At 54.6% G+C, this 25,362-nt stretch overlaps 1 protein-coding gene across 2 annotated transcripts; it reads right to left on the bottom strand.

The window, feature by feature from the left end:
• Positions 1 to 804: 804 nt before the first annotated feature.
• Positions 805 to 24,006, bottom strand: WNT4 (Wnt family member 4). Of its 2 annotated transcripts, none has more exons than XM_084787933.1 (5): positions 23,760 to 24,006; positions 11,238 to 11,473; positions 4,415 to 4,504; positions 4,188 to 4,330; positions 805 to 3,580 (listed from the first exon to the last, which is right to left on the bottom strand). In XM_084787933.1, exons 1-5 carry the CDS (start codon positions 23,834 to 23,836, stop codon positions 3,113 to 3,115), a joined length of 1,014 nt encoding a protein of 337 aa, XP_084644059.1. In that variant the 5' UTR covers positions 23,837 to 24,006; the 3' UTR covers positions 805 to 3,112. The 2 variants fall into 2 exon arrangements, with proteins under 2 accessions (XP_084644059.1, XP_084644058.1); XM_084787932.1 differs by having other exon boundaries at positions 4,415 to 4,546; positions 23,760 to 24,004.
• Between the last annotated feature and the right edge of the window lie 1,356 nt (positions 24,007 to 25,362).

Here is a 25,362-nt window from a genome sequence, read left to right as displayed (position 1 = left end):
CCAGGTTGCTATGCATCTTTTCCTTCATTGTGAGTGGTGATGGGGACTTCACCAGCTAGACTGGGGGTCCCCAAGGTCTCTACATTCTAAGGATCCTCAACTGAAGGTTTCCCTGTGTGTGTGTGTGTGTGTGTGTGTGTGTGTGTGTGTTTAGAGGTCAATGTCATGTGAATACCCCCATTCCTCCATTTGACTGGTTCTATTTCTTTTTAAAAAAAATATTTATCTTTATTTTATATATATATTAGTCTTTTGCTTTTGTATATTTATCTGTGTGAGGGTATCAGACTCCCTGGAACTGGATTTATAGTTGCGAGCTGCCATGTAGGTGCCGGGAATTGAACCCAGGTCCTCTGGAAGAGCAGCCAGTGCTCTTAAATGCTGAGGCATCGCTCCAGCCCTGACTGGTTCTAGTTCTAAAGTTCCCTTCCAGCCACATGTCTTGGGAATGTGGTTCTGTTTCATCGTCCCCTGTATCCCCTGTATCCCCTAGCAACACCTGCTTTATCAGGTCTCTATCCCCACACAAACACTTGTAATGAATGATCAGTTCCATCAGGGCAAAGTTTATGGCATAGTGACGTGTAGACTATGCTGCTGTCGATTGCAGACAGCATTAGGTACGTCCTGATAGGCCTCAGGCCGGTTCTTCAGAAGCCAAAAGGCAAGGGTGGGATGTTCCCATACTTAGAATTTACCTTATAAGTACTTACTTAGCAAATGGTAGCTGCTTTATCCATGTCCTTCTTGAAGTATCTCTCTTCTCCCTATTCTATTAAAAAAAAAGTCACAGCTACAATTGGCCACATAAAGAAATAACCGTTTTATCGTGCATCTCAGACTATGCCATGGGGATGTCACAATGCCAAGGAGCCTCGTATAAAACCTGGAGGATGGGGTAGGGCAGCAGAGTAGGGTAGCAGCATCCAGAGCTGGGGTGTATCCAGCCCTGGCGTTGGAGGAATACCACTTTTGCCTTGTGACAACAACAGTGGAGAGTGGTTTAGGTAGGACGTGGACCTTCTGGCCAGTTTCCCGGGTCCTGTGTGACCCAAGTATGATGAGCTGTGTCAGGCCTGTGCCAACTCTTTGTATTTGACAGTTTGGAGCTGGACAAGTCCAGCGAAGCTCTTTTCCTGTGGCTTCCTGTGGCCTTGGCAGTGGTTTTAGCCTGTGGTCTGATTCACCTAGTCACAGCCTGCAGAACTCTCGGGGGGCGGGGGAGTCAGCTTAGGGAAGACAATGTCCATCAAACCATAAGCAGCCTGAGCCCCATTGCCTCTGAGTAGGGACCTTGGCTTAGAATTCTCTGAAGGGGCAGCTCCCCTACTTCCTTTGTCTGGGCTTGGCTTTGTGGAGGGGCCCATATCTTCCCTGATGGTGAACTAAGCCTACCAGAAGAATAGTGGGCCCAGCCATGCAGCTGTGGGGACCCTTAGTCAGCTCAGCTTTCATCCACATCACAGACAGCCTGCCCGCGATTATCCCTGCATTTGAATGTGGTTCCAGCATCTCACTTGGTTTTGGCTGCCTCTTCAGATGGACACAGAGCAGAGAGCTTAGATGGGAGCCAAAGGTGTTGACCCTCTTCTTGAAGGAGCCAACACCAGGAGGCACAAACCACCAACCCAGAGGAGAGTTTGTGCAGGCCTGAGCCCAGATTTGGAATCCTGGGTTTTGCATTCACACCACCCAATAGCAAAGAGCTTGTGAGTTCAGGGTCCCAAAGGGGATCCCGGAGCTGAAGACATCACGGAGACAACTGGAAAGTCCCTCTGAGGATTGGTCACTCAACTGAGAAGCAGTTGAGTCTGTGTGTCCTGTTCACAGAACACCTGGTAGGTTCTTGACAGTTTGGCTAGTGAACTGGGCCAGGCACGAGCTACTGATGCTATCTATCCCTTAGGGATCTTTTGTCCTTATTTTACTCAAGGCCTTGGGAACCTGAGGCCCTGGGGATGGTGATGCCTCAGGTTCTGAGACCTTGTTAGTCAGCCTTCTGTTTCCCCTCTTAACTCAGCCTCTTATCCCTCTGTAGCTATGTGGGGTCTCTGGCTCCTACTGCCTCCCTATACCTTTTATTCTAGCCAGAGCCCCTGTCCTATTGCTCAGGCCCAAGGAGACCTGCATTATCTGCCTTTGGATACAGTGACTAAGGAAGAGCCTGGATCCCGCTCTGCCAAGATCTTGTGGGGTTTACAGGCAGGAGTACCCAGGACAGATGTGATCACCAAGGGAGATACCATAGCACAGGGCCTGGGGCGTAGTGTTTGCTCAATAAATTTTGTTAAGTGAGTGAGATATCGTAAGGTGGGATCTCTTTGCCCTTTCCTGTGTTTCTCTGTGACATTTCCATTCTCAGCTTCACAGAGGACAAGACTGAGAGTGACTCACACAGGGGTGTGACTTGCTAGGCCTACACTAGGATCTGACCCAGCATGACAGCCTGACTCTGCCTAGGAGAGTCTAGGAGTAGGGACAGTTTCCCCTGCCAAGGAGGAGACTGAGGCAGGCAGGCCTAGGGTGGGCATTCTTGCTCCATCCTCACCTGTGTGCTTGCCTGGCATCTAGCTGCTCATGTGAAGGCTGAGGGTCCTCAGCCTTTGACCTGATATCTGTCCATTCCCTTTCTAGGGACTTTAAGAGCCAGGGTTTCTAGCGGTCCCTGTGTATGTGTGGGGTGTAGAGGTGCAAGCTCCTTTATTGCAGGTCATATCTATTCCAGCAAGATGGAACCTGCCATAGGGCCATCTGTTTCCCTGCATGGTAGGGTCCACAGTCACTCCCTATTACCCACTTTTTAGTCTATATGTAGAAAAAATGGACACCAACAACAGCTGAGTAGTCAGCAGTGGTCAATGTGGACAGCCAGAGGCATAAACAAAGTCCCTTTGGTCAGTGGCAGCCACACACAAAGCTCAGACTTGGGGAGGCCTTGGTTGGTGCCCTTGGGGTTGCCTGCCTATTTTTGGCAATAAATAACTTGAGGACCCAAAAACCAAACCAAAACAAAAAATACAACCAGTATCTCTTGGGGTAGGTGATGGGAGACTGTTTAAGTTATTGGCCTTTAGTGGGCCGCGCAGGTGGAGCTGGGCACACATGGGCACAGTCACCGGCATGTATGCATCTCCACGAGCCGCTGGCACTGCCGGCACTTGACGAAACAGCACCAGTGGAACCTGCAGCCACAGCGCTCGGCTAGCTCCACCTGTGCTGTGTGGAAACCACGGCCACAGCACAGCAGCTCGCAGCCATCAATGGCTTTGGACGTCTTGTTGCATGTGCGGCCTCTTGTGCCTAGCACACCACTGCGTATGTCCTGCTCACAGAAGTCTGGACTGGGCTCCAAGTATACCAGGTCCTCATCCGTATGTGGCTTGAACTGTGCATTTCGTGGCACCAGTGCCCGGGAGGAGCCCACACGACGTGCCTCCACCTCTGTGGCACCGTCAAACTTCTCCTTTAGTGCATGGCCAACCTGGCGGAAGGGTGGTACAGCTCGCCAGCATGTCTTCACCTCGCAGGAGCCCGACACCCCGTGGCACTTGCACTCCACCCGCATGTGTGTCAAGATGGCCTGTAGGGGAGGATGCGAGAAGGGTGATCAGGGACAGTGGAGGTTAGGGAGGGACCCTGGGGATCCACAGGTGGACAGGAGGACTGATGGAGGACCAAAGGGTTCATTCACTGTTGTGCCTCCTTTTTATAAACATCTACTGGATGCTGTGCTGAGCTGGCAAGCAATATTGGGGACAGACCGATGAGGTACTTGGGGCACCTGGAGTTGCTGGAGGGACACAGTGAAAGGCCAGCATATGAGTGACTGGCTGGTGACCTAATGGGGAGCACGGTGTCGTGCTGAGCGTCTACAGACAGAGACTTTGGGAATACAGACATCAGGAAGGTAGATGATGTCCCAGGTAAGCACGTGGTGTGTGGTGGACAGGAGGGTTCAGATCTCAGCTTCTGTGCTTGTCAGAGGCTCAGACAGATCCGCACAGATAATGTATGGACAAGGCTACTTCCACCGCTGGATAACACCTGCCCTCCCCTCACTACCAACCCCTGGCCTACAGAGGCCCCTGGTGAGAAGATGAGCCTTTCCAGAGTAGCCGTGGTGCTGTTTTCAGGACTCTGCCCATGCAATCCCTACTCCAGTGCCAATGGGGTTAGTGCCACTCTACCTTCCTGCCAGCCTCGTTGTTGTGAAGATTCATGAGTGCCCGGCTGGAGGAGGCACCCTTGCTTCTCTCTCGTACATCCACAAAGGACTGTGAGAAGGCTACGCCATAGGCGATGTTGTCTGAACATCCCGACCACTGGAAGCCTGGGGTACACAGGGCAGAAAGTGCTGGGGTAAGTTGGGGCTGGGGCTGGGGCTCTGTCCTCCCCTTTGAACATCTGTGCTTACCTTGCGGGCTGACCCCTTGCACTGTCCGGTCACAGCCACACTTCTCCAGCTCTCCACTGCTGCATGCCCTTGTCACTGCAAAGGCCACACCTGCTGAAGAGATGGCGTATACAAAGGCCGCCTCCCGAGTCCCTGTGGGAGGCAGAGGGAGGAAAGGCTGTGTCCTAGGGCACCACATCTCTACTTTCTTTGCTGAGAGGGAGAGGTGTTATGAGTGCTGCCAGAGTGCTGGGCACCAAGGCAGGTGGAAAGGCTGCATGCCAAGCGCACAGTAGGTCCTTGGTCTGGTCACATGAGTAGCTGAACCTCCTTTACGCATGAGGACCATTGCATCCTCCGAACAGCCTGGTAAGGCAAGAGCTATGGCCACCTCCATGTTATGGAGGCTTGGCAGCTTGTCACACTGCACGTGGCTGAGCCAGCAGGCAGCCTGGCTTCAGGGCCTGATCACTCAGCTCCTGAAGAACGCTGTTCTTACTGACTCTAGAAGGCAAGGGAGAGTCCTGTAATTTTGTGACAGTCCTGGGGGACGTGAGATGACTACAGCACTGTGAAGGGGCATAGCTACACAGCCATTCCAGCTCCGCCCCTTTGTTGAGCTAGTCACTGGGGTTTATATTCCCCCATGTTGCCCTGCAGCTCACAATGTCTCCTGCTTCCTTAAGCCTTGAAGAACAAACTACAGCATTGGCAGCTCCTACCACTGAGCCCCTCCTGCTTACCCTGGGGCTTGCATGCAAACCCCCTGCCCCCCCCTGCCAGCTTGATCAGAGAGTAACCAGCAGGTTTTTGGAGGGGAATTTTTCTGTCCCACTCCCACGGTCTGGAGGTGGTAGAAGCAGGGGTTTGTAGCACAGGTCTGCCCGCCTCTCTGCAGTGGTTGCATCTCCTGCCCATGGCTGCTCAGCAATTCTATTTTGGTGACAGCCCTCCTCCCCTGCCTGAATGGATGTTTTTATCCTCCTAGGAACTGTGCCTGGGGTGGGGGGCGTGTGTAGCTGTTGTGGAGTCGCTTTCGGGGGTGAGCTGGGGCAGTGTGTGAGCATAGTGTGCGTGCTGGCTGGGTGTGTGACCAGACAGCGGGCCTTGCTCCTATCCGAGACCCTGTGAGGGCCTCTGTGTGCTGTGACTGTCCTTCTGTCTCCTGATGCAGGGTCTGTGTCCACAAGAGTGGTGGGGGCAGGCTTTGGCCCCGTGGTTGGCAATTACTTCTGTGACACCCAGGCCTGTGCTCCCAGCTGCCCTGGGGAGCAGTCACCATGGTCAGATGAGAACAGTCACCTCCACTGTGCCGGTCTGTGGACAGAGGCAGCCCAGCCTCGGTGCTGGAGTAGGAGGGAGCTTAGCCCCCAACACTCAGGACACCCTGTTCTTGGTACAGTTCTTAAGCAGGGAGTACCACCCACCATCCTTTCCACTGCCCACTCTCTGCTTGGCCATTTTGGGCCTGCATTGAGGGGCTTGGCTGGAGCAAGGGAGCCTTGACATTCTGGGATGGAATCTTCTCCAAGCTAATTGAGGTTAATAGCAGGCTCATGTTGGTTGGTTTTATGCTGTGGCCGCCCAAAGAGAGACAACTTCAGTTTCTGGTATTTCTGGTATTTCCAGGCCTGAACCAGCACAAATCTTTGCCCCAAAGACCAAGGGGGAAGGGAAGTCCCAGGAGATAGGGCTGATGGGACTGGTGGGCGGCCTCAGCCCTCTGCCCTGGCAGGACCCTTTGCTTTAGTTGCTCATGCAGCCCTTGCCCAACCCTGGATCTCCTTCACTTCCGCCCCCTAGTGCCAGTGGTTCTTGGGTGGCACCAGTCTCCCTGTGGGGTTGCTCAGGAGACCACTGCCTCCTTCTCTAAACATGTGTTTTGACTGAGGTCACCCTAATATCTTCATGTTCTGAGTGACTGAAGGAAGAGGCTCCCCGAGACCTTATTAAGCAAATCTACAGCTCACAGAGAGCTTACTGTGTTGTCTGGGCACGTAGTACATTAGCCAAGGTGCCTTCACAGTGTGAGAGGAATAGATGCTTGCCCTTATTTTTCACAGGAAAGTGAGGCAGCTTGTCCAGGGTTACCCAGCTAGGATGTGGAGTAGCGGGAACTTGAATTCAGCCTTTTCTTACTGACCCTGGGTTTCAGCCATTTGGCTTCAGTAGTATAGCCCCTGTGGCTTCTTAGGTACCTAGACTAGAGACTTGGTCTCTGCAGGACCTAAAAGAGCCGAATTTCCTCAGACGTTGTTTAGTGGCAGAAGGACCTTGTGCTGGGTCTGGGCGTGTCCTGGGGAGGCGGCAGGTATTTCCCCCTGGTCAAGCTGTAGTTGTAGGCAGGAAGCATCTTCCCCTGTGTCCTGGGCCAGAGGAAGGCAGAACTCTCAAGTGCCTACCTGGCAGCTTTCTTCCCTTTTCACCCTGCCAACTATTCTTTCCACATCCACAGCTTCCTTCTGCTGGTTTCCCCCCAGAGTTCTCCAAGTCTTGCCTACACAGGCCTGAGTCCTACATGTTCCTTACGCTTGCCTCAGTGCCACCTTTTCTGAGGGGCCAAAAGCTTCCTGGGATTGGTGGTTCAAAGTGATTCTATAGGTCCGATAGCAGCTATTTCTGAGAACCGCTGTATGCAGGGGCCTTTCCATGTGCTGACCCCCCTAAGGACTCACACAATCTGAGGTTGCTCTCTTGAAAACCTAAGGCTTGTCTGGGCTCTTCAGCAGCAAATGGCAGCATGAGGACTGGAGTGGAGATTGCCTGACTCAAGGCCTAGGAGCATGTCATGGTGACATCTCTCCAGATGGTGGGAGGGAAGCCAGTTCAGCAGGAAGGAGCTGGAACTGAGGAAGAACTGGCTGAGGTTGAGCTGGGTTGGCGAGGAGGCCCTGGGTGTGGTGACCTTTGGGCACCAGGTGGGTGTCCCGGTGGAGGCCAGGGAGTGGGCAGAGCTCCATCGCTGCCCTATGTACTCTCCAGGATCTCAGCAGGTGGGCCCTGGGTTTGTCCCCACTTTCTAGGAAGGACACTGAGTTATGGAGAGGGCACGGACCTTGCCCAAGTTCTCATAGCTGGCAGGGCCAGGATCTGGGTCATCGCTACCCTTGGCTCCCTCAGGCTGCTCAGCTGTGACTTGGGAATGACATTAACTCAGAGCTGCTATGAGGATGGTCTGGGCTAGATCGAATAGGCTAGGCCAATGAATGGCACTCCTTTCTTCACTGGCTACAGTCTGGACCCAAAGGGAGATCTTTTCTGCCTCTTTGGATGCTTGAGGTCACCATCCCAACCAGGTAACTCATGTATGCAGAGTGGGACCTGCTGAGTCCCCTTCCTGAGAGCTGCCAGATTGGTAGTCCCTGCTAAAGATGATAGATAGCCCCCTGTGAGGCGAGCTTGCTCTCAGGCCAGGGCCTGTATGAAGTACTTACTGCAGAAGTCACAGAATGTCGGCAATAGCCCTGAGAGTTATGTGTGAGACAGGTAAGCACCCAGAGAAGTAAAGTCGCCTGCTCCAGGTTTGCCTGTCTCTGCTGTCCTTCAACTCATGGGCCTCCAGAGCCATGCCTGTGCTCGAAGTGATGAGCCCTTTCCACTCTCATTCGGTAGAGACTGATCAAATGGGAGTGTTCTAAGAGGATTTTTTTTTTTTGAGACAGGGTTTCTCTGTGTAGCCTTGGCTGTCCTAAAGTCGCTTTGTAGACCAGGCTGGCCTCGAACTCACAGTGATCCGCCTGCCTCTTCCTCCCAAGTGCTGGGATTAAAGGTGTGCACCACCACACCTGGCTCTAAGAGGAATTTTACTAGCAAAGAAAACCAAATACAATTAGCCGGGTGTAGTGGCACATGGCTGTAATCCCAAGTGCTCAGGAGGCAGGGCAGGTAGATAGCTGTGAATTTGAGGCCCGCCTGGTCTACAAAGTGAGTCCAGGACAGCCAGGGCTACACAGAGCAACCTTGTCTCGAAAAGCCTCCCCCCACCCACCAAATAACAACAACCAAACCAAAATGGTGCGTTTGTGGGATGAGCTCAGATGGATCCCCCAGACATGACTAGTGTCTGTCTACTTGTGACTGGCCTGGTCTTTAGGTGTCTTGATTTAGCTCTAAAGGGACAGGATGCTTGACCAGGCCACTGGGACTTTAGTCCAGAACAGAGTCCACTTGGCCTGGCTGGGTTCTTATGTCCCCCAGAACTTGCTGACAGGGCTAGTCTCTTTGGTTCCTGTCCACAAGTAAGAAAGGCAAACACTATTCCAACAGGGTCCTGAGGCCCCTGGCACTCACCGACTATGCCTCCCTTTCCTTGTCCTGATCTCAATCCATCACTAGCTGACACTGACCGTCCTCCGTGTCAGGTTTGGAGGCGTGCCAGGAGACAGGTACTGACTTGATCCATCACTGTTGCCTGGGGATTCAGTGATGGTGAGGGGAGGGTGGGCATGGAGTTGCCTCACACTTGAGTGTGGAGGTATGAAGAGGCAGTGTGAGCACGCATGGCTTCCATACAACCATGTGCATGTAGATACACAGTAGTAAGCCAGCTATATTGAAGTGTCCAATGACCTAATGAGTATCTAGTAATCACACCCTGCAACTTTTAAAAATTTAAGTATGAAATTATATGAAAACAACAAAAATACAAAATATATCCCCTGTAGCCTGGCAGTGGTGGCGTATGCCTTTAATCCTAGCACTCAGGAGGCAGAGGTGGATTGCTGTGAGTTCGAGGCCAGCCTGGTCTAAAAGTGGGTCCAGGACAGCCAAGGCTACACAGAGAAACCCTGTCTCAACCAAAAAACCAAAAAAAAAAAAAAAAAATCCCTGTAAAGAATACAGAGCCTGGTTTATGTCTGTAAGTCACCTCAGCACTTGGGAGGCAGAGGTAGAGAGATTGCCAAGTTTAAGGCCAGCTTGGGCCACATAATAAGCTCCAGGCGAGCTTGCCTGTGTTATAGAGGAAGACAAGATCTTCAGGGAAGACACACAAGAGGCAGAGATCCCAGAGGGTCGGGCTGGGTGGGGGCCACTTAGCTGTTGGAGAAGGGGTGGGTGTTTTGGGGGAGGAGGACACAGCATGTTCAAAGGCATAGACAGGAGCATGACAGGCAGAATTGGCCTATCTACCAGTTCCCTGCCGCCCCAGAGCAGTGGTTCTCAACCTGTGGGCCATGACCCCTTTGGGGTTGAACGATCCTTTTAAATGGGTCTCAGATGTCCTGTGTATCAGATATTTATATTATGAGTCCTAACGGTAACAAAATTCCAGTTATGAAGTAGCAACAAAATAATTCGATCTTTGGGGGTCACCACAATATGAGAAACAGTATTTAACATTTGTGTTAGAAAGGTTGAGAACCACGGCTTTAGAGGAAGGTTGAATTCCCCCTGTGTGAGAGGGACTTCCTGAGAGCACTATCTATAGGAAGGCTCTGGGGTCTACCAGTATAGCTCTGGACCCTGAGCACCAGCGGAGACTTCCCCACTGGACTGCTCACTGGGTAGCTGTCTCTTTCTCAGAACAGCCCAGTTCAGCAATGCCAAGTGTGCTCATGTCTGCCAGCCCCTGCCAGCTCCCAGGAGAATGGCTTCCAAATTTCAATGACAGTTGGTTTCCAACAGCATCCAAATGGTCTGCCACAAGCCCAGCAGCCGAGGATGTCTAGGCCCACAGGTGCCAAGACAAAGGTTGGCCCAGGCAACCGGCCTGCAGCTTGAGCTAGTCAAAGAGCCCTGTCAACTTGGTGCCTCAGATGTGTCAGCTTCAAGCTCAGGAGGTAGAAAGGCATCTGGCTTTCAGCATCCCCTGGAGGGCAGGGGCTTGACTTCAGTGCCTCAAGGAACCTTCCAGCTTCACAGAACCTCTGCTGGCCCTTGGCTCGCCTGCACTGGCTTAATGCCCTTTCGTATTACGAGTCTCAGCTGGGGCCTCACCTCCTTGGGAAAGCCTTTCCAGAGCACCCAGTATCGGCCAGGCGAGACCTTCAATTTCCTGTCCTGTTGCTCCTGTGTTTACTGGTAGTGACAGTACAGACCCTGCCTGGCGCATGCTCAGATCCTGCCACTCGCTAGTTCTGTGACCCTGGGCAAATGACTTAACTGCTTTGTGCCTCCAATTCTGCACTTGTTACGTGGAAGCCTGACCCAAAGGGCTCATGAGTCTAGTGTAGTGTTCCTTACAGTCTTTAAGACAGTGCCTGGCCCGTGATCAGTGCTGCAGGGATGTGAGCACTTCTGTTGTGCTGTGGTGGACTGTCTGGTCCCCGTTGGACTGTGAGCCCTAGAGGACAGAAGCTAGCCACACTAGAAGTGTTCTATAGGGCTGTCACATGCCTAAGTCCACAAATGGGTTCCAGCGCCCACGGCCGGATGCAAAAATGAGCAGAGGCCGCTTCTGCTCATCCTTTGAGGAGCCTGGGGCTGGTCAGTCCTGTCTCTTCTCTGGAAAATAAGGACCACTCCAGCTCCTACTCAAGAGTGCTCTGTGAGCTGGGTGTGGGGAGGCAGAGGCAGGCAGAGGCAGATCTTTGTGAGTTCGAGGCCAGTCTGGTCTACAAAGTGAGTCCAGGACAGCCAAGGCTACACAGAGAAACCCTGTCTTGAAAAACAAAAACAAAACAAACAAACAAAAACCTGGAAGGGTGCTTTGTGGTCACTGTTCTCCTGGGTCCTTTACCTAGTACCCTCAATCTCTTTCTTTATTCCTCTTGCTCAGGCCCTGTTCTGCTTCTGCCCTTAAACCATCTTAGATGTGCCTGACCCTAGAAGTGTCATTCCCCAGACACCTGGGGCTGCACACAGACAGCCCATGCCCCCAGGAAGCTTCCCCCCCCCACCTTACCTTGTGTCACCACCTTCCCAAAGACAGGCAAGGAGTCCAGTGTGGAGCAGTTCCACCGTCGATTCCGGAACTGGTATTGGCACTCCTCAATGGCCAGCTGGGCGCCTCGGCGCACTGAGTCCATCACTTCTAGGTTCCGCTTGCACATCTGCACCTGTCTCTGGATCAGGCCTTTGAGCTTCTCACACGTCTCCTCTTCGGAGATGCTGCCCACTGAGGACAGCTTGGCCAGGTACCTGGGGACGGGTTTACTGTGATGCTCAGCTCCCCTGACACCTGCTTTTTTCTTCCCACATCCAGGGTCCAGGGTGCTGCCTCTTCACCTGGCCTGGGGACCAGTATGCCTCCCCCAGCCCTGAGACTAGTGGTCAGTATGTGAAGCCTGAAGCAAAGGGCAGGAACTTATCCTCTTTACCTAAGGAGGGAACGACCAAATTGGAAAGCACACAGAAAGTCTTAAATGGGAAAGTTTTACCATCCCGATAAGAGCTAAGTTTTATGGAGCTTAGTTAGACATGGATGAAGTACTTTACATTATTTAAACTTAATCTGGTTTTCAACATTGTGTGTGTGTATATGTGTTCATCTGTGTGCATGTGCACGCGTGTGTATGTGTGTATGTGTTTTATGCATGCACAGCATGCACGGAGTTGGGTGCACATCCCTGTAAGGTTAGAGGTCAACCTTGGGTGGTTCCTAAGGACCTACAAACCCTTTTACTTTTCCTACTTTTTTTTTCTTTCCTTTTTTTGAGACAAGGTCTCATGTACTCCATGTATGAACTCACTGCATGGGCAAGGATAAATCTGAACATCTGATCTTCCTGCCTCTACCTCCCCAGGCATGCAACATCACACCCGGAGCCTTGTACATGCTAGTCAAATGACCTACCAAGTCACACACCCAGCCTGAGCTCCAGTGGGAGATAGAGCTTGGTTTTGTTTGATTTCATAGCCTTTGCTAGATTTTGTGTGACTTAGAGATTGACATTTTGGGCAGAAACAGCCAAGAACTGGGTTTGCTCAAACAAAGCATGCTGGGTGAGCAAGGCTGGATCTCTCTTCCCTTAGAGATGTGCAGGTAGCCTTCAGGTTTTGCTTGTCAAGCCAGTGGGTCAGATTAGGGTTAAGTGTTATTGTTTGTTTGTTTTGTTTTGTGTGTTTTTTTTTGAGACAGGGTTTGTAGACCAGGCTGGGCTTGAACTCACAGAGATCCACCTGCCCCTGCCTCCCAGAGTGCTGGGATTACAGGTGTGCACCACGGAACCCAGCTTAGGGTTAGTTGTTGAATCTGACTGCATTGGGAACATCTGTGGGGTTATGAAGAGCATGGGTACCTGGGCCCCACCTTAGGTAGTGTAAGCTGCTCTGAGCTTTGGGCATATCTCTAAGTGCAGCTGAGAAGCCACTAGCCTAGAGAGTAGTCTTGAAAAAGTATCTGTGACATTGCCTACGAAATCTCAGAAGGCTCAGCCTAGGACGTCCCTGTCCACGTTGTGGTCTTGGCTCCTGGAGAAGAAGACTCCTTCCACCCACGCCCACCCCCAGCTGTAAGTTGACTATCGCTATCGCTTTCCTTATCCATACTGGAGTCATAGCTTCTATTACAGGGAGTTGCTGTGAGGACTGAGCATGTCGAGGTGTGCTAATGCACCTGGCTCGGCTGGGTACATCTTAGGAGCTGTCTCTGGCAGCACCAGCGGGCCAACAGAGATGAGTAGTCTCGGAACTAGACAGACTAACCTACCCTGGTCCTCTAGGGCCCCTTTCAGCTCTCACTGCCTCTCTCACAGGCCTGGCTTTTGACATGGGTTCTGGGAATCCAATTTTCAGGTTCTTATGCATGTATAGCAGGCACTTTGCAGACAGAACCGTCCCCCTAGGTCCTGGGGTATGCGCAGAGTAGCAGAACTCTGGCCAGTCTGTGTAAGAACCCGAGGCTCTTGGAAAGGAGAAAGGTACATTAAGGGCCAGGAGAAGGAATCATCTGGAAATGGGAGAGCCTGGCTTCAACCCTGCCAGGGTACCTTGCTTCTCTTGCTCCACCAAGTTGGAGGGGGGGTCTCCTGCAGAACCACACCCATGAGTCACTCTTGGCCTGCAGGGGGCGCCAAGAGCTCAGCTACTGGCGGTGGGCCAGGCCTCTGTTCAGAAGCCACTGTGTCCTTCCTTGAAGGGTCAAGAAGTGAAGCCTACCATTGGATATTTTCCTGCCCCCACTCAGGCTAGGGCGCTCAGAAAAGGGTAGAAACCCTAATCCCTTCAGGACTTGGGGGCAAAGATCTTGCCTAAACTTATCTAGACCTCTTCCCCACCCCTCCCTGTAAGTTAAGCAGGTCACTTCTGGCTGGATTGGCCCTGCCTGGCCTCTGGTGAAGGGAGGCATTTAGGGGCTGAAGACTCCAGCCATAAGGAACAGGCAAGGAGATCTGGCTGAGCCATTGGCCCATTGGGGGCCCACAAGTCTCCTTCTGTTTGGAGCTGGCTGTGGGCACAGTAAGCTAGCCGGGGAGAGTTTGTGGTCTTTCCCATTATCAGAGTTCGAGTTTTCCTGTTGGCAGAAGAGAGCATGCTGGTCCCGCGCCACCAAATGGGAGCGGTGGATTCGAGGAACTACTGAGCATTCCTCCCTCGGGCTCTGAATGTAACAGGGAGACAGGCTGAAATGACAGTGGCAGGGACACTGCCCGGCTGCCATAGCTGTGAGTCACTGGGACAGCATCCAGGAAGATGACGAGAAACTCCCTGTAGCAATATCACTGCCCACCGCCCAGTCCTGCCTTTACTTGACACAACAGCTGCCCCTCCCATGTATGGGGGCCCTGGCCATCTCTGTTCATGCTTTCCGAGACCCTAGTGGTTTGTCTGGTGGGTGCCAGAGCTGGCATAGGCTGGAGAGGGTTGGCACCCCGGTCCTCAGTGGCTGTAGCCTGTCCTGGAGCCTGGCAAGTACTTGACCTCAATTTCCCAGATGCACAAAGCAAACCGAGGCCCACAGAGGTGAAGCGACTTGTAAGTCCCGAAGCTGTCTAGCCTCAAGCAGCTCTGGGCTCTCAACTCTCTCCTGTCCTTCTCCAGCTGGGGATTTGCCCCATTGGGCAGCTGGAGAGCTGACTCCTCAGGCTGTGTCTCTGCAGGCCTCACACAGGGCATGCATGGCACACCAAAGGCATTCAGAAATGTTTGCAGGTAAGGGGCTTTGTCAGGATGCCCTCTCACCCGCCATGGCAGAGTACATAAGGAAAGGAAGAACAGGCGGGAGAGAGGAAGATGGAGGTGGCCTCTGGGGCCCCTCCCAGTGCCCTACGCTGGCTCAACCTTTCCCCCAGAGACACGTGTGCCATTCACTGACCCGGGAGCTGGGTCGGGCTCAAATATCGACTGCACAGCCGTTTCTGGGAGAGGCAGAGCCAGGGCCTGATGAGCAGGCTGTCTGAGGCTGGCCATCCCTGCTTTTCCGGGCCTGTTATGCTGCCCCTGTTTAGGCTTCTTCCTGCTGTTGTTGAGCACAGGCCTAGCGATTTGCCACCTGCCGCCCTCGCCACCCAGGACTCCAGCCCGTGGCCGTGCCATCGATCAGGTTACCCCACCAGCCCAGGCTGCCCCTGCTGCAGCCGCTGGCCAGCTCGTGCCCAGTGGGTCCTGCAGGCTCCTCCCAGGAGGCCCTCCCCTCCGTGCCTGCAGCCTACAAGGAGGAGGCCGGAGGGCCCTGGCCCTGCCAGGGAGATCAGATCCTCTCAACCACCTGCTGTTTTCATTAGAAACTAAAATTAGCTGGGCTTGTCCCAAGCTTTTCCAGGTTTGCTTGCTTTTTTAAACAAAATATACAAAATTGGAGAGGCTAATCCACACCTCGGTGGCTCCTCCCTGCGGCTCCGTGGACTCTAGAGGAGAGGGGCCGGGAAAGCGCGGCTGTGGTGGGGAGCCAAGCAGGTCAGTGGCACTGGTCCTGGCTCTACAGTGTCCAGGTGGGGGCTGGGACAGCAGCCCAGGCCTCTCTGCCCCCTCCCTTTGGCCTCTCTGCCTGCTCAGGCCACATTTAGAGACTCCTTAGGAGTAGTTGTGTCCTCCATACCGGAGAGGAAGGAAGCCAAGTTGGCAGGAGGGGGTATCTGAAGGGAATGGTGTATAAGCAAGAGAGGCTTTCAGCTAGTGGATACAGCAAGGTGGAAGCAAGGGCCACAGACTCTATCTGGGGCAGTGTTCTCATGGGGCAAGAAAGGATGTGCAGCTTCCCGGGACCCTGGCTACACAACCAACCATTAAAACTGCCCACTATTTCTTTAACCAGCTGGAGTGGCTGCTGGACTGACCTCCACTGTGACCCTGGCCTGGAGACCCTTGTCCCTCCTCTGGGTTGGCAGTGTGGTTTGGGCGCAAATGACATGGGTCAGACTCCTATCTCTGTGTTACTCAGGGCAAGTCAGTGAATATCTTGGAGCCTTGGCCTCAGTGTGCTCATCTGTAAAGTGGGGAGGCTAGTTGTTTTCACTGTAGGGGGTAGGCCTTCTCTGTGGCCCTCCCCACCCTCCGCTGCAACCCAGCTGGACCTTGTGGGACTCTGTGCCTGTCGGTCTTCTCTGCCCCCACAGAGCCAGGCCTTGGGCTCATTTCAGCTCTGTGCCCTTCCAGGCGAATGGCGGATCACTTTGGTACGATTTGAACTGTAGATTTTGGGGAAAGTCTCCAGGTACATTTTCAGAGTTGGAGAAGTGGTCCCCGAGTGCTACTAGCTCATCTGTTCGCTACTTTCAGGATCAGGGGCGAAGGGTCATGAGGAGAGAATGTCTCCGAATGGAGAGCAAGAGCTGGGGACTCGGCTCCAGTTTAAGCTCAAGTGTGCCAAGGGAACTCAGAGACTGTTCGGGGTAGGACATGGCCCCTGCTGCACCTGTCACCTGTGTCATCACTCAGTAGTCACATGCTTCTGCATAGCCATGCCACCAGAGTAGGGTGTCTGCTCCCTTACCTCTCTTCTCTAGGAGAACGCAGTAAGGCTCCAAGGCTGGTCACTCTGTGTGTGTGTGTGTGTGTGTGTGCATGCGTGTGTGTGTGTGTGTGTGTGTGAGAGAGAGAGAGAGAGAGAGAGAGAGAGAGAGAGAGAGAGAGAGAGAGCTTGAAAATGGGACATTCTGGCTCCTGAGCCTGGGAGCAGGCTGCTTAGGCTCCAAATATGGCCCTAGGGGCTCGGAGGGCCAGACCACTCAATGTCATCTTCAGACACTGTCCTGTGCAAGGTGGCCTGATTCTTGCCTGGATGGATCAGTACTATTAGGAGTGAGGGATGCTGAGGTAATGAGTGTTTCCATGGCTATGGTGTGCAGCCTTGGCTGTATCCGTGGTTCTCTGGAGCCATCCAAGTCACCAGAAGGAGGTACCACCACTGGCTAGAACCCTGGAGAGCAAGCCAGTGGGTAACGGCTGGCACTGGAGACACTCTTGGTGATCAGTGTGTGTGTGTGTGTGTGTGTGTGTGTGTGTGTGTGTGTGTGTGTGCGTGTGCGCGCGCATGTACGTGTGTGTGTGCTGGGCTGCCTCTGCTGTGCCTTCTTTCTAGCCAGATAGGACTCTGAATGCCAAGGTCAACTCCCCTAGGCCCCGTGTTCGTTGGAGAGAAATGCTGACCTCCTCTGGTGCCCACTCTTCCTGTTTCCTAGGGTTGCTAACTCCTCTTACCCCTGGCCCTTGGAAAACTCAGTACTCACCCTTATTTTCTGTTTATTTTTTTTTCAGTGTAGGGATTGAAGCTAGGGCCTCATACATGGCTAGGCAAGCATTCTATCACTATGCTATATCCCCCATGTCCCCCTAAAGACAGTGCCACGTGGCCCAGGCTGGTCTTGAACTCACTATGTAGCTGAGGCTGGCCTTGAACTCCTGATTCTGCTGCTTTTATCTCTCAAGTGACCATTTTGCTCCTGAGGGCTGCAGGTCCTTCCTTCTAATTGAGGGGTCCGGCTTCTTCTCCCGCTCCCCATTTCCATCTTCCAGAGGAGCAAGTAGCTAACCTGGGGCCAAGAAGACTGACACCTGAACCTGGATAGGCCCACCTTGTGCAAGGATGTCAACATTTTCTTGTTTCCCTGAGTCAGGGGTCTTCCTGGAGTGAGTGGATGTCAAGTTTAAGGTGCCCTCTGACCTCACCTTGCCTCTAATTTGGTGGCAGAGACCTCCCCACCATGCCCCCCCCCCCCAGCTCTCCTTTCTAGATCACTAGAGATCATTATGTGACACATTGAAACTTCTAGGCCTAGGGGGCCTAGAGATGGAGAGTGAGGAGAGATGAGGAAATCCCCAAGGAGAAGTCCAGCACAGACTGGCTGCAACCAGGGGCCTCTGTGGTCTAACCCATCTCGCAGGGGGAGGGCTGTCGCTGAACCTCTCTACTCACACCTGGCAGGCAGGTGGACAAACCTGGGCTCCTCCCATGGACCAGTTCTCCTTTCATCAACTGTGGGGCAAGTTTTGAGAAGGCAAGAGACTTGGGCTGGAGTTCCAGCTTTACTATGAACATGCTGTGGGGCTCTGAGCCCAGCACAGAGAGTACTGATACCAGTAGGTGCAAGCTCCCTTGTATGGTAGCTCTCGGGGGTCCCTGAGACCTCCCCCTACAGTGAGGTCTATGATCCGTTCTTAAAGCTGGGGGTGCCAGGGCAGTGAGGTACCATGACTCAGGAGGGAGAGCTCTGCTATCTCTAGCTTTGGGACAAACTCCTCATTGTAGGGCTGCTGCCCGGAATAGCATCCTTGCAGATCAGAGGCTCCTCTATGCAACATCAACAACCCCCTGTAGGGATCAGACTGACCTCCCACCCCAAGGTTGCCTGTGAGCTGGAGTTGGGAGGAACCTCCCTTGGACAAGGGCAGGATGTATCCTCCCTTCTTCCCTCCCCTCTCACCGGCTCTCGTGAAGACCAAGTCTCTTCCAGGAGCTGTAGGGGTTCTGACTTGGAGGAGAACCTCGAAAACATAGCTTGGTTTCCACTTTGCCAGAAGATGGGGGAGGCAGAGAGGGGATGGATGCCGGAGAAGGGGGGGGGGGAGGACTGGCGGGTCACAGCAGGGAGTGAGCTTCCCCTCGGGCTGGCTGAATCACTGACTTTGCAGCTCGGGACTCAGAGATAAAACCTGGCAACTCTTGTGGAAATCTGGGAAGCAACTGTGGGTCGTGGCTCAGCTCCGCCTCCCAGCTGCTTGCAGAGCAAACCAGGAGCACCTCTTGCAGGCTAGCTGGATGCAGAGGGGTGAGTGGAGGGGCTGAAGGCGGGTGCCGGCACCCTTGCCAGCAGCTCCCTGATCAACCTGTGCCTGCTCGGCTCAGCCTGAGGCAACCTTCCTCCCCCAGGAAGGAACAGGAGGCAGAGGCTCTCTATGCAAAGGCTCAGCTTCCCGGAGCACACGCGCATACCCACAGGGCTCTAGTTGGGCGAGTTTCAACAGGTTTGGGGAACACTGTCTTGTCAGATACTTGCTGAGTTGTTGCTCAATGGCTAATCCGGGGTGGAGAGAAGAAAGTCTAACCATAGCAGACAGCTGGGTCCCGGCTGCCGCCTAAGCAAACCCCTCAGGCAGGGCCTGGTCCTGCCTCCCCGCAAACCCCCCCCCCCCCCACTACCACCATGTGGAGGGATGGGAAAGATTCAGGCTGGCTGGGAGGCTCTGCTCTAGCTAGTGAGTGAGGGCTCAGCCGATGGATCTGCTTCACTATGGGGCCTTCCTGTCACCTGAGCCTGAGGAAAGTGGACACAGACAGACCTTCCTACTCCAGGCCTCCAACCCTCAGTGAGCTCCTGTTTCACTGATCCGCTGATGACTGAGTACCCATAACCGGGCAGGTATGTGCCAGGCACAAGAAGGACACTCAGAGGTGTGTGTGTGTGTGTGTGTGTGTGTGTGTGTGTGTGTGTGTGTGTGTGTGTGTATGTGTGTGTGTGTGTGTGTGTGTGTGTGTGTGCGCGCTCCAGTCATGACCTCCCCTCCCAAGCATCAGAAGCCACATAACCATGTCATATGTAGTAGCAGGTGGTTACAATTACATAGTGAGACTTGGACTTGGCTCAGGCCGTGTTTCCTCCAGGCCTCTGAGTGGGGCTGAAGCCCACACACCTCTGCTCTGGGAGAGGAGGGAAGAAGTTAGGATAGTGTGTGTACAGTGCCGGGACCATCCATCCACCAGGTGTGCCTGGGAGGCTTTGCACCCCCTTCCCCCTAGGACATTTGATGATGTCTGTAGATACCGGATCATCAGCTGGCAAGGGGTGAAGTGTGTGTGCTATTGGCTTCTAGTGGGTAGAGGCCTCAAATCATACTAAATTCCCTTGAGTGCCAAAAGGAGACCTAGCAAAAAGTATCCATAATATCAAGGTGGGAAGGGGGCCCAGAGTAACTGTAAAGTGCTTAGTGTGTGTTGGTGACTATGACTCACTACCCAGAGTCCTGGGAGAGGCTCCAGGGACATGGGCCTTTACTATTTAAAGGGGGAGGGAGGGAGCTGGTGAAACATTCCTAGGGGGGGACAGGCTGCTTCTTCACCATGGCGCTGGCTCTCCCCGTGCCTGGACTGGAGAGTCATGCCTCACTCTGCCCGTAGCCTGGGGAGTCATACATCCCCACTGGGCAAACAGGCATGTGTGAGCTTGGCTCAAGGATGCGCACCTGTGGGGACTTGGAGCCAGTAAGGTACTTGACGCCTCCCTTTATTCCCCTAGTGGCATTGAAGTATGTTTCCTGTGAGAAGCCTTGGGCCAGCAGGATGCCCACTAGCCAGGCTGGATCTCCTGGCTCTAGGACACTGCTGAACAACTGGGAGGGGCACCCTGGATTCCTGTCTACATAAAACTAGAGGATGTGATAGTACTATTCGGGGCTTGGGAGCATCGCAAGTACCTATTCTTTTCATCATCCCTATAGACAAAGGCAGCTCTGCAGCTCGGTGACAGCGGAGCCAGCCTCTAGTAGCTGCCAGGGCTCCCATCTCTATCAGCATGCCAGCATGTCTGGCCTTGTGCTTTGCATGTCCCATGCATGGGCTAACACCATCCCCCCGACCCCCCGCCACCACCACAGTGAACCATCCGCACCCGTGGGCACTACTTTACAGCTGAGAGTTGAGGCACCAATCCAAGGTTCCTCGTCAGGGTGGCAGAGCTTTGGTAGAAACCCTGGGCTGTCTGCCTGAAAGCCCCAGCTCAGAGCCACCCTGTGGGCCCGACTTTAAGTCCAGGATGGGTTTCTTGTTTTTCACTCACTGAGGTTCTGCCTAGGTCCCTGCTCAGTGCATCGCTTCCTGTCCTTCCTCACTTCTCTGTCTTCGTTTGGTTCCTGGTTCTTCCATTTGGGTTCAGAACAAGCTGCTGAGGCCAATAGCCCAGAGGGAGGAAATACCCCACTCAAGGCCACCCAGCATGTAGTGTAGAACTATGATCTGAGCCCAAGTGTCCCCGACCCCTTGGTCCAGACTTGGTGCCGGGGCATGACTCAGACTTAGCTAGCTAAGTGGCAGAGCAGTTCCTTGAGGGCCAAGTACAGGCCTTCTATCATGGATGATGAATCCCCCCCCAGTCTGCCTTCAGGGGTGGGAGCTGCACAAGCTGCTGCCTTCATCTGTCTGCCAGAAAACAGCCCACTCAACAGCATCCAGCTGGGATTAAAGGTGTACACTACCACCACCCTGCCTTTTTATATTTATTTATCTGAGTGTGTGTATGTGTGTGTGTGTGTGTGTGTGTGTGTGTGTACGTGTGTGGTGGTCAGAGGACAGCTTGTAGGAGTCCATTCTGTCCTTCTACCAGGTGCGCCCTAGGGATGGATCTCAGGTTGGCAGGTTGGCAGCATGTTTCATTACCCACTGAGCCATCTCAAATAGCCCTTGGCTCACCCTTGAAAAGACACAGAGCTACCACCGTGCCTGAATGAGCAGCTACCAACCCAAAGCTGTCAGATAGCTCTGCCGTTTACTAGCTAAGTAGCTCTGGGTTATCCCTCTGGCCCTCAGCCTTCTCATCTGTAAAATGGGTTCCAATGTAGTGAGGATACACACAGTGGAGTGGGTAATGGGCATCAAGTCATTATTCTCCAGCCTCCAGGCTCAGGAGCTCTACTCTGCCATGGCGCAGACGGTCCTGCTTATTCCAGCTGTGGTTTCTCCTGTGTTCTTGTGCCCAGACCCAAGTTGCTGGGAGGCTAGGCTGTGGGACCTGTTTTCCTGGGGGGCTGGTCCTGTCTCTGGCTGAGGATGAAGGTGTTTAGGTACAAGACAGTTATCCCAGTTTGGGTGTGTGTGCCCGGGGTCTCCTTCCCTCCAGAGCCTCCCTCGTTTGTAGGGTCCTGGGAAGCCCCTTCCTTCTCTCTCTTTGAGCTGAGAGACCCCCCCCCCACTAGAAGCCCTAGTGGAACAGGAGTGCACCGTGTTGACTAGAGCCAGGCTGCACGGCAGCAGGAGCCATCACAGTTATAGAGAACAGGTTTGCTAACCTCCCCTCCTACCATCCCCACTCCCCACCCCCACCACGATGCAGGCTCAAGGCTCAAGAACTAAGCTCTGGAATTCCCCATGCAGTTCAAGAGCTGGAGCTGAAGCTGCCTCCCTAGCTGGGGCTGAGGTGTGGTGGTGGACATGGCTGGAGGCGGGTGGCAGTTCTACCTGGGTATATTGGGTCAACCTCGGGACAGCCTCAGGCAAGAAGTAGATTGTTATTGTCTGGAGATTAGAGCATCTGGGTTCAGTGCTCAGCTCCCTTCCCTGGGCCTCAGTTTCCTCATCTATAAAGAGAGCTAAAGAGCCAGGAGCTCAGACGGGCAGTGGTGACGCACACCTTTAATCCCAGCACTTGGGAGGCAGAGGCAGGTGGATCACTGGGAGTTCGAGGCCAGCCTGGTCTACAAAGGGAGTCCAGGACAGCCAAGGCTACACAGAGAGACCCTGTCTTAAAAAAAAAAAAAAAAAGAGCCAGGAACTCGGGAGAGCCTTTCTATGGCAGCTGTCTCTGTGTTTGCTGCAGGCCTGGCTCATACACTTCAGTTCCCACTTGTTTCTTCAGTTTTTTTTTTTGTTGTTGTTAGTGCTTGGTGTTGGGCAGGTCAGACCCACTACCAGTTCCCCCCAGATGCTCAGACCCATTTTACAGACGCCTGGTCTCGAAGCCTATATCTGTTTAAGAGGCAGCTCCTGAAACTCCAGACTCCTTTAAGTCCAAAGCAGTTCCTTTTCCTCAGGTCTGCAATCCAGGCCTCACTGAGGGAAAGGGGCAGTCTGCAAGAGTGGAGTGGGCCAGTGTCTGTGCCCTGGTTTCTGTCCACTCTGCCACTGCCCCTGAAGTGTTAATCAAATTAAGACTCCAGGAAAAACAAAACCTCTGCAGCCTCTTTGGGCCCCGGAGTCGCTAGCTCTGCGAACAGCTGGGAGAATTCCACATCACCTCAGTCTCCCGAGCTCTGGGTGGCTCTGACCCCAACGAACACACTCCTTTCCAGTCTACAGGGCTCTGGCTGGCCACAATGACCTCATAGCAACAACCATTGGGCACTCAGGGCAATTTCATGGGAGATATTTGTTCTTTGGTCTTGATGCAGAGAGAATTTTTCCTTTCCCACTGTCTCCATGGAAACCCCAGCTACACTGTTGGCTATCCCCCCCCCCCTTCCCACCTCATGCTTTTCAGATCAATACTGGAGCTTGGCTCCCCACTGGCTGCCCACAGTGGAAGGCGGCAGAGCTCTGGGCAGGAGAAGTTGGGGCCAGGGTTAAGCCTGGGCCATAGGAAAGTGTCGCTGAGGAGGGATGAAAGAGCTTAAGGTCTTGTTCCTTGTTCTCTTAGTCACTAGCTCATCTCCTTAACTCTCCTTCCCAGGGATCCTCCCCAGCGCAGATCTAGTCAGGGAGGAACACTCAGGTCACCAGTGGCTACCACCCCCTTCCTTCTTGACCCTTGGAAGTGGATGGAGGCTGTTGCCTCCCTTATTAAAGTTTGGGAGAAGTTTCTTCCTGCCTCAGGGAACAGCGAGGTAGGGACAGAGCCAGCCTGCGGGCTCTCAGAGGCTCGGCGTCTGGGTCCTCGACTTCTACGGCTGGCTCCCGCCCCCCAAACAGAAACAGGTCTCTGCACGCCTCCAGCTCAGCCCTCAGCGCCGCGCGGCGCGGCGCGAGAAGCTCGCGCTTAGAGTCCTCAGGATTAACTTGCTATTATGTCGAAGACGCCTTCCCTGCAGTGGGCTTCCTCTGAGACCTGTCAGCCCGCCGGTTGGTGCCTCGCACCGCTCTGGGGCCACCGCCCCGCGCTCGTACCCTCTCGCGCTCTTCGAGCACCCAGTGCAGACGCGCTGCCAGTGCTGGGGCACGGAAGCTGGACCCGGGTAGCAGGAGTCCTGGGACCTCCAGAGGGAAGCCCAGATAGTGGTGGTGGCCCGCAGAACGAACAGGCGGGAGCGCAAGCCTCCGGTCCAGTGGCCGAGACACCTGCCCGGAGTACCCTGCGCCCGTTGCCCTAGGGCCCGCCCCACCCGCCCAGTCTCCAGCCCGACTTACAGCCAGTTGCTCGCAGCGGCCGAGAACACGGCGAAGACGAGGAGTCGCAGCGACCGCAGGCACGAGCGGGGGCTCATGGTGCCACGGGCGCGGCTGCAAGGCTCCCGTCGGGGCGGCAGGTGGGCGCCGCGCGGACGGGCTGGGGCGCCGGGCCGGGGCGCGCGGCGGGGCTCAGCCTCCGAGCAGCCGGCCGCGCCGCCCGCTGCTGCGCCCGCTGCCCGGCGGACCCGACTGTCAGCGCCGCCCCAGAGCCGGGATGCGGCGGCGGCGGCGGAGGCGGGCGGGCGGCCGGCGGGGCGGGCCGGGGGCGGGCCGAGGATGGGGTTACCTGGGCGGGTCCAGCGGCGCGGGACACCCCCCTCCACGGGGGCGGGCCAGAGCCCGCGGGAATGGGCTTCTCCTGGGGGGCCTCCTCGGCCCGGCGTCCGGGCGCACTTGGAGCCCCAGCTCGCTGCAGGCACGCTTGGCCGCACGCCGCCCAGTTGGGCCAAGCTAGAGGCGCGGCGACCCAGCTGCTGGGTCCCCGCCCGGGCCTTAGGGACGGGCGGGCACAGCTCCCCCAGCCCGCCGCTGCGGGCACTGCAGCGCCGCCCTAGCCGCACCCCGCGGCCCCCCGCCGGCGCCTGGGAGCCGGGATCCCCGGCCGACCCCGGCAGAGCCACTCGGGAGAGCGTAGCTGCCACTCGCGCGCATCTAGTCGCTAGCGCTCAGGGCGCACCAGGCTGCGGCGCGGCCCGGCTGTCCCCGCCAGACCCCTCCCGGCCCTCAGGCCCTTGCGTTCTGCGGTCCGGCCCCTCCCTAACGCTCACCTCCCTCCAGCCTTCCCAGAGCTGGACAGGGGCCTCTCTACTTCGGGCAGCTTGGGACAGTGGCCTGAGACTCCGGGAATCCGAAACCTCGCTTCTGGAGTGCCCAGGGTTCTGGCGCGCTCTAGAAGCAACGTCTTGTGTGAACCCCTGCCTTTCTGAGTGGACCTTCTACTTAGGAACTGGAAGGCTTTGGAGGTTTCCTTTTAGCACAGGAACCAATCCTTGCTTAGTGCTTGGGTTTCTGTTCTCTTCTATTTCTTCTCCCACGCCAGACAGATTCGGCCCTTAGTTTAGTGTCTGGCACAGAGTGGGTGGGTGCCTCGGTTTTGGAATGAATGGATAAAGTGGCATTATTGCTTAAAAACCTATGCCTGGCTGATGTAGGAATTCAATTCAGTATTAATAGTTACCTGTGGCTCGGCCACACCCTCTCCAGGTCACTGATATAGTCCAGGCTCCTCTGTCCCTGCCTGGGGCTAGAGGAACCCCCTGTCTAAACACGGAGCCCAAAGCCCATAGACTCTGCTCCACCTCACTAAAAGCAAGGGGTAGAGAAAAGGACCAGGCCGCTCCCCTTACAGAACTAATTGTTTTCTCTGTGTGAGTTCCGCTGCCCACCCCCACCACAGCCACATTTGACTCCAGGAGTTAACACAGGGGGGCCTTGAGAAGCATTTGGCACGGAGACTGGGCCGAAGGTGGTGGGGATCCGTAGAGCCCTGCAAAGTGCAGATTCGAGTTCATGTACCGCATGTCTAAATATTTGCAGGTTATAAATCAAGCTAACAAAACGA

This window comes from Acomys minous (assembly GCF_964271855.1).
Source record: "Acomys minous genome assembly, chromosome: 6".
Lineage (NCBI taxonomy): Eukaryota > Metazoa > Chordata > Mammalia > Rodentia > Muridae > Acomys > Acomys minous.
The sequence above is the reverse complement of the archived record's forward strand: the minus strand, read 5'-3'. Positions and strand labels throughout refer to the sequence as shown.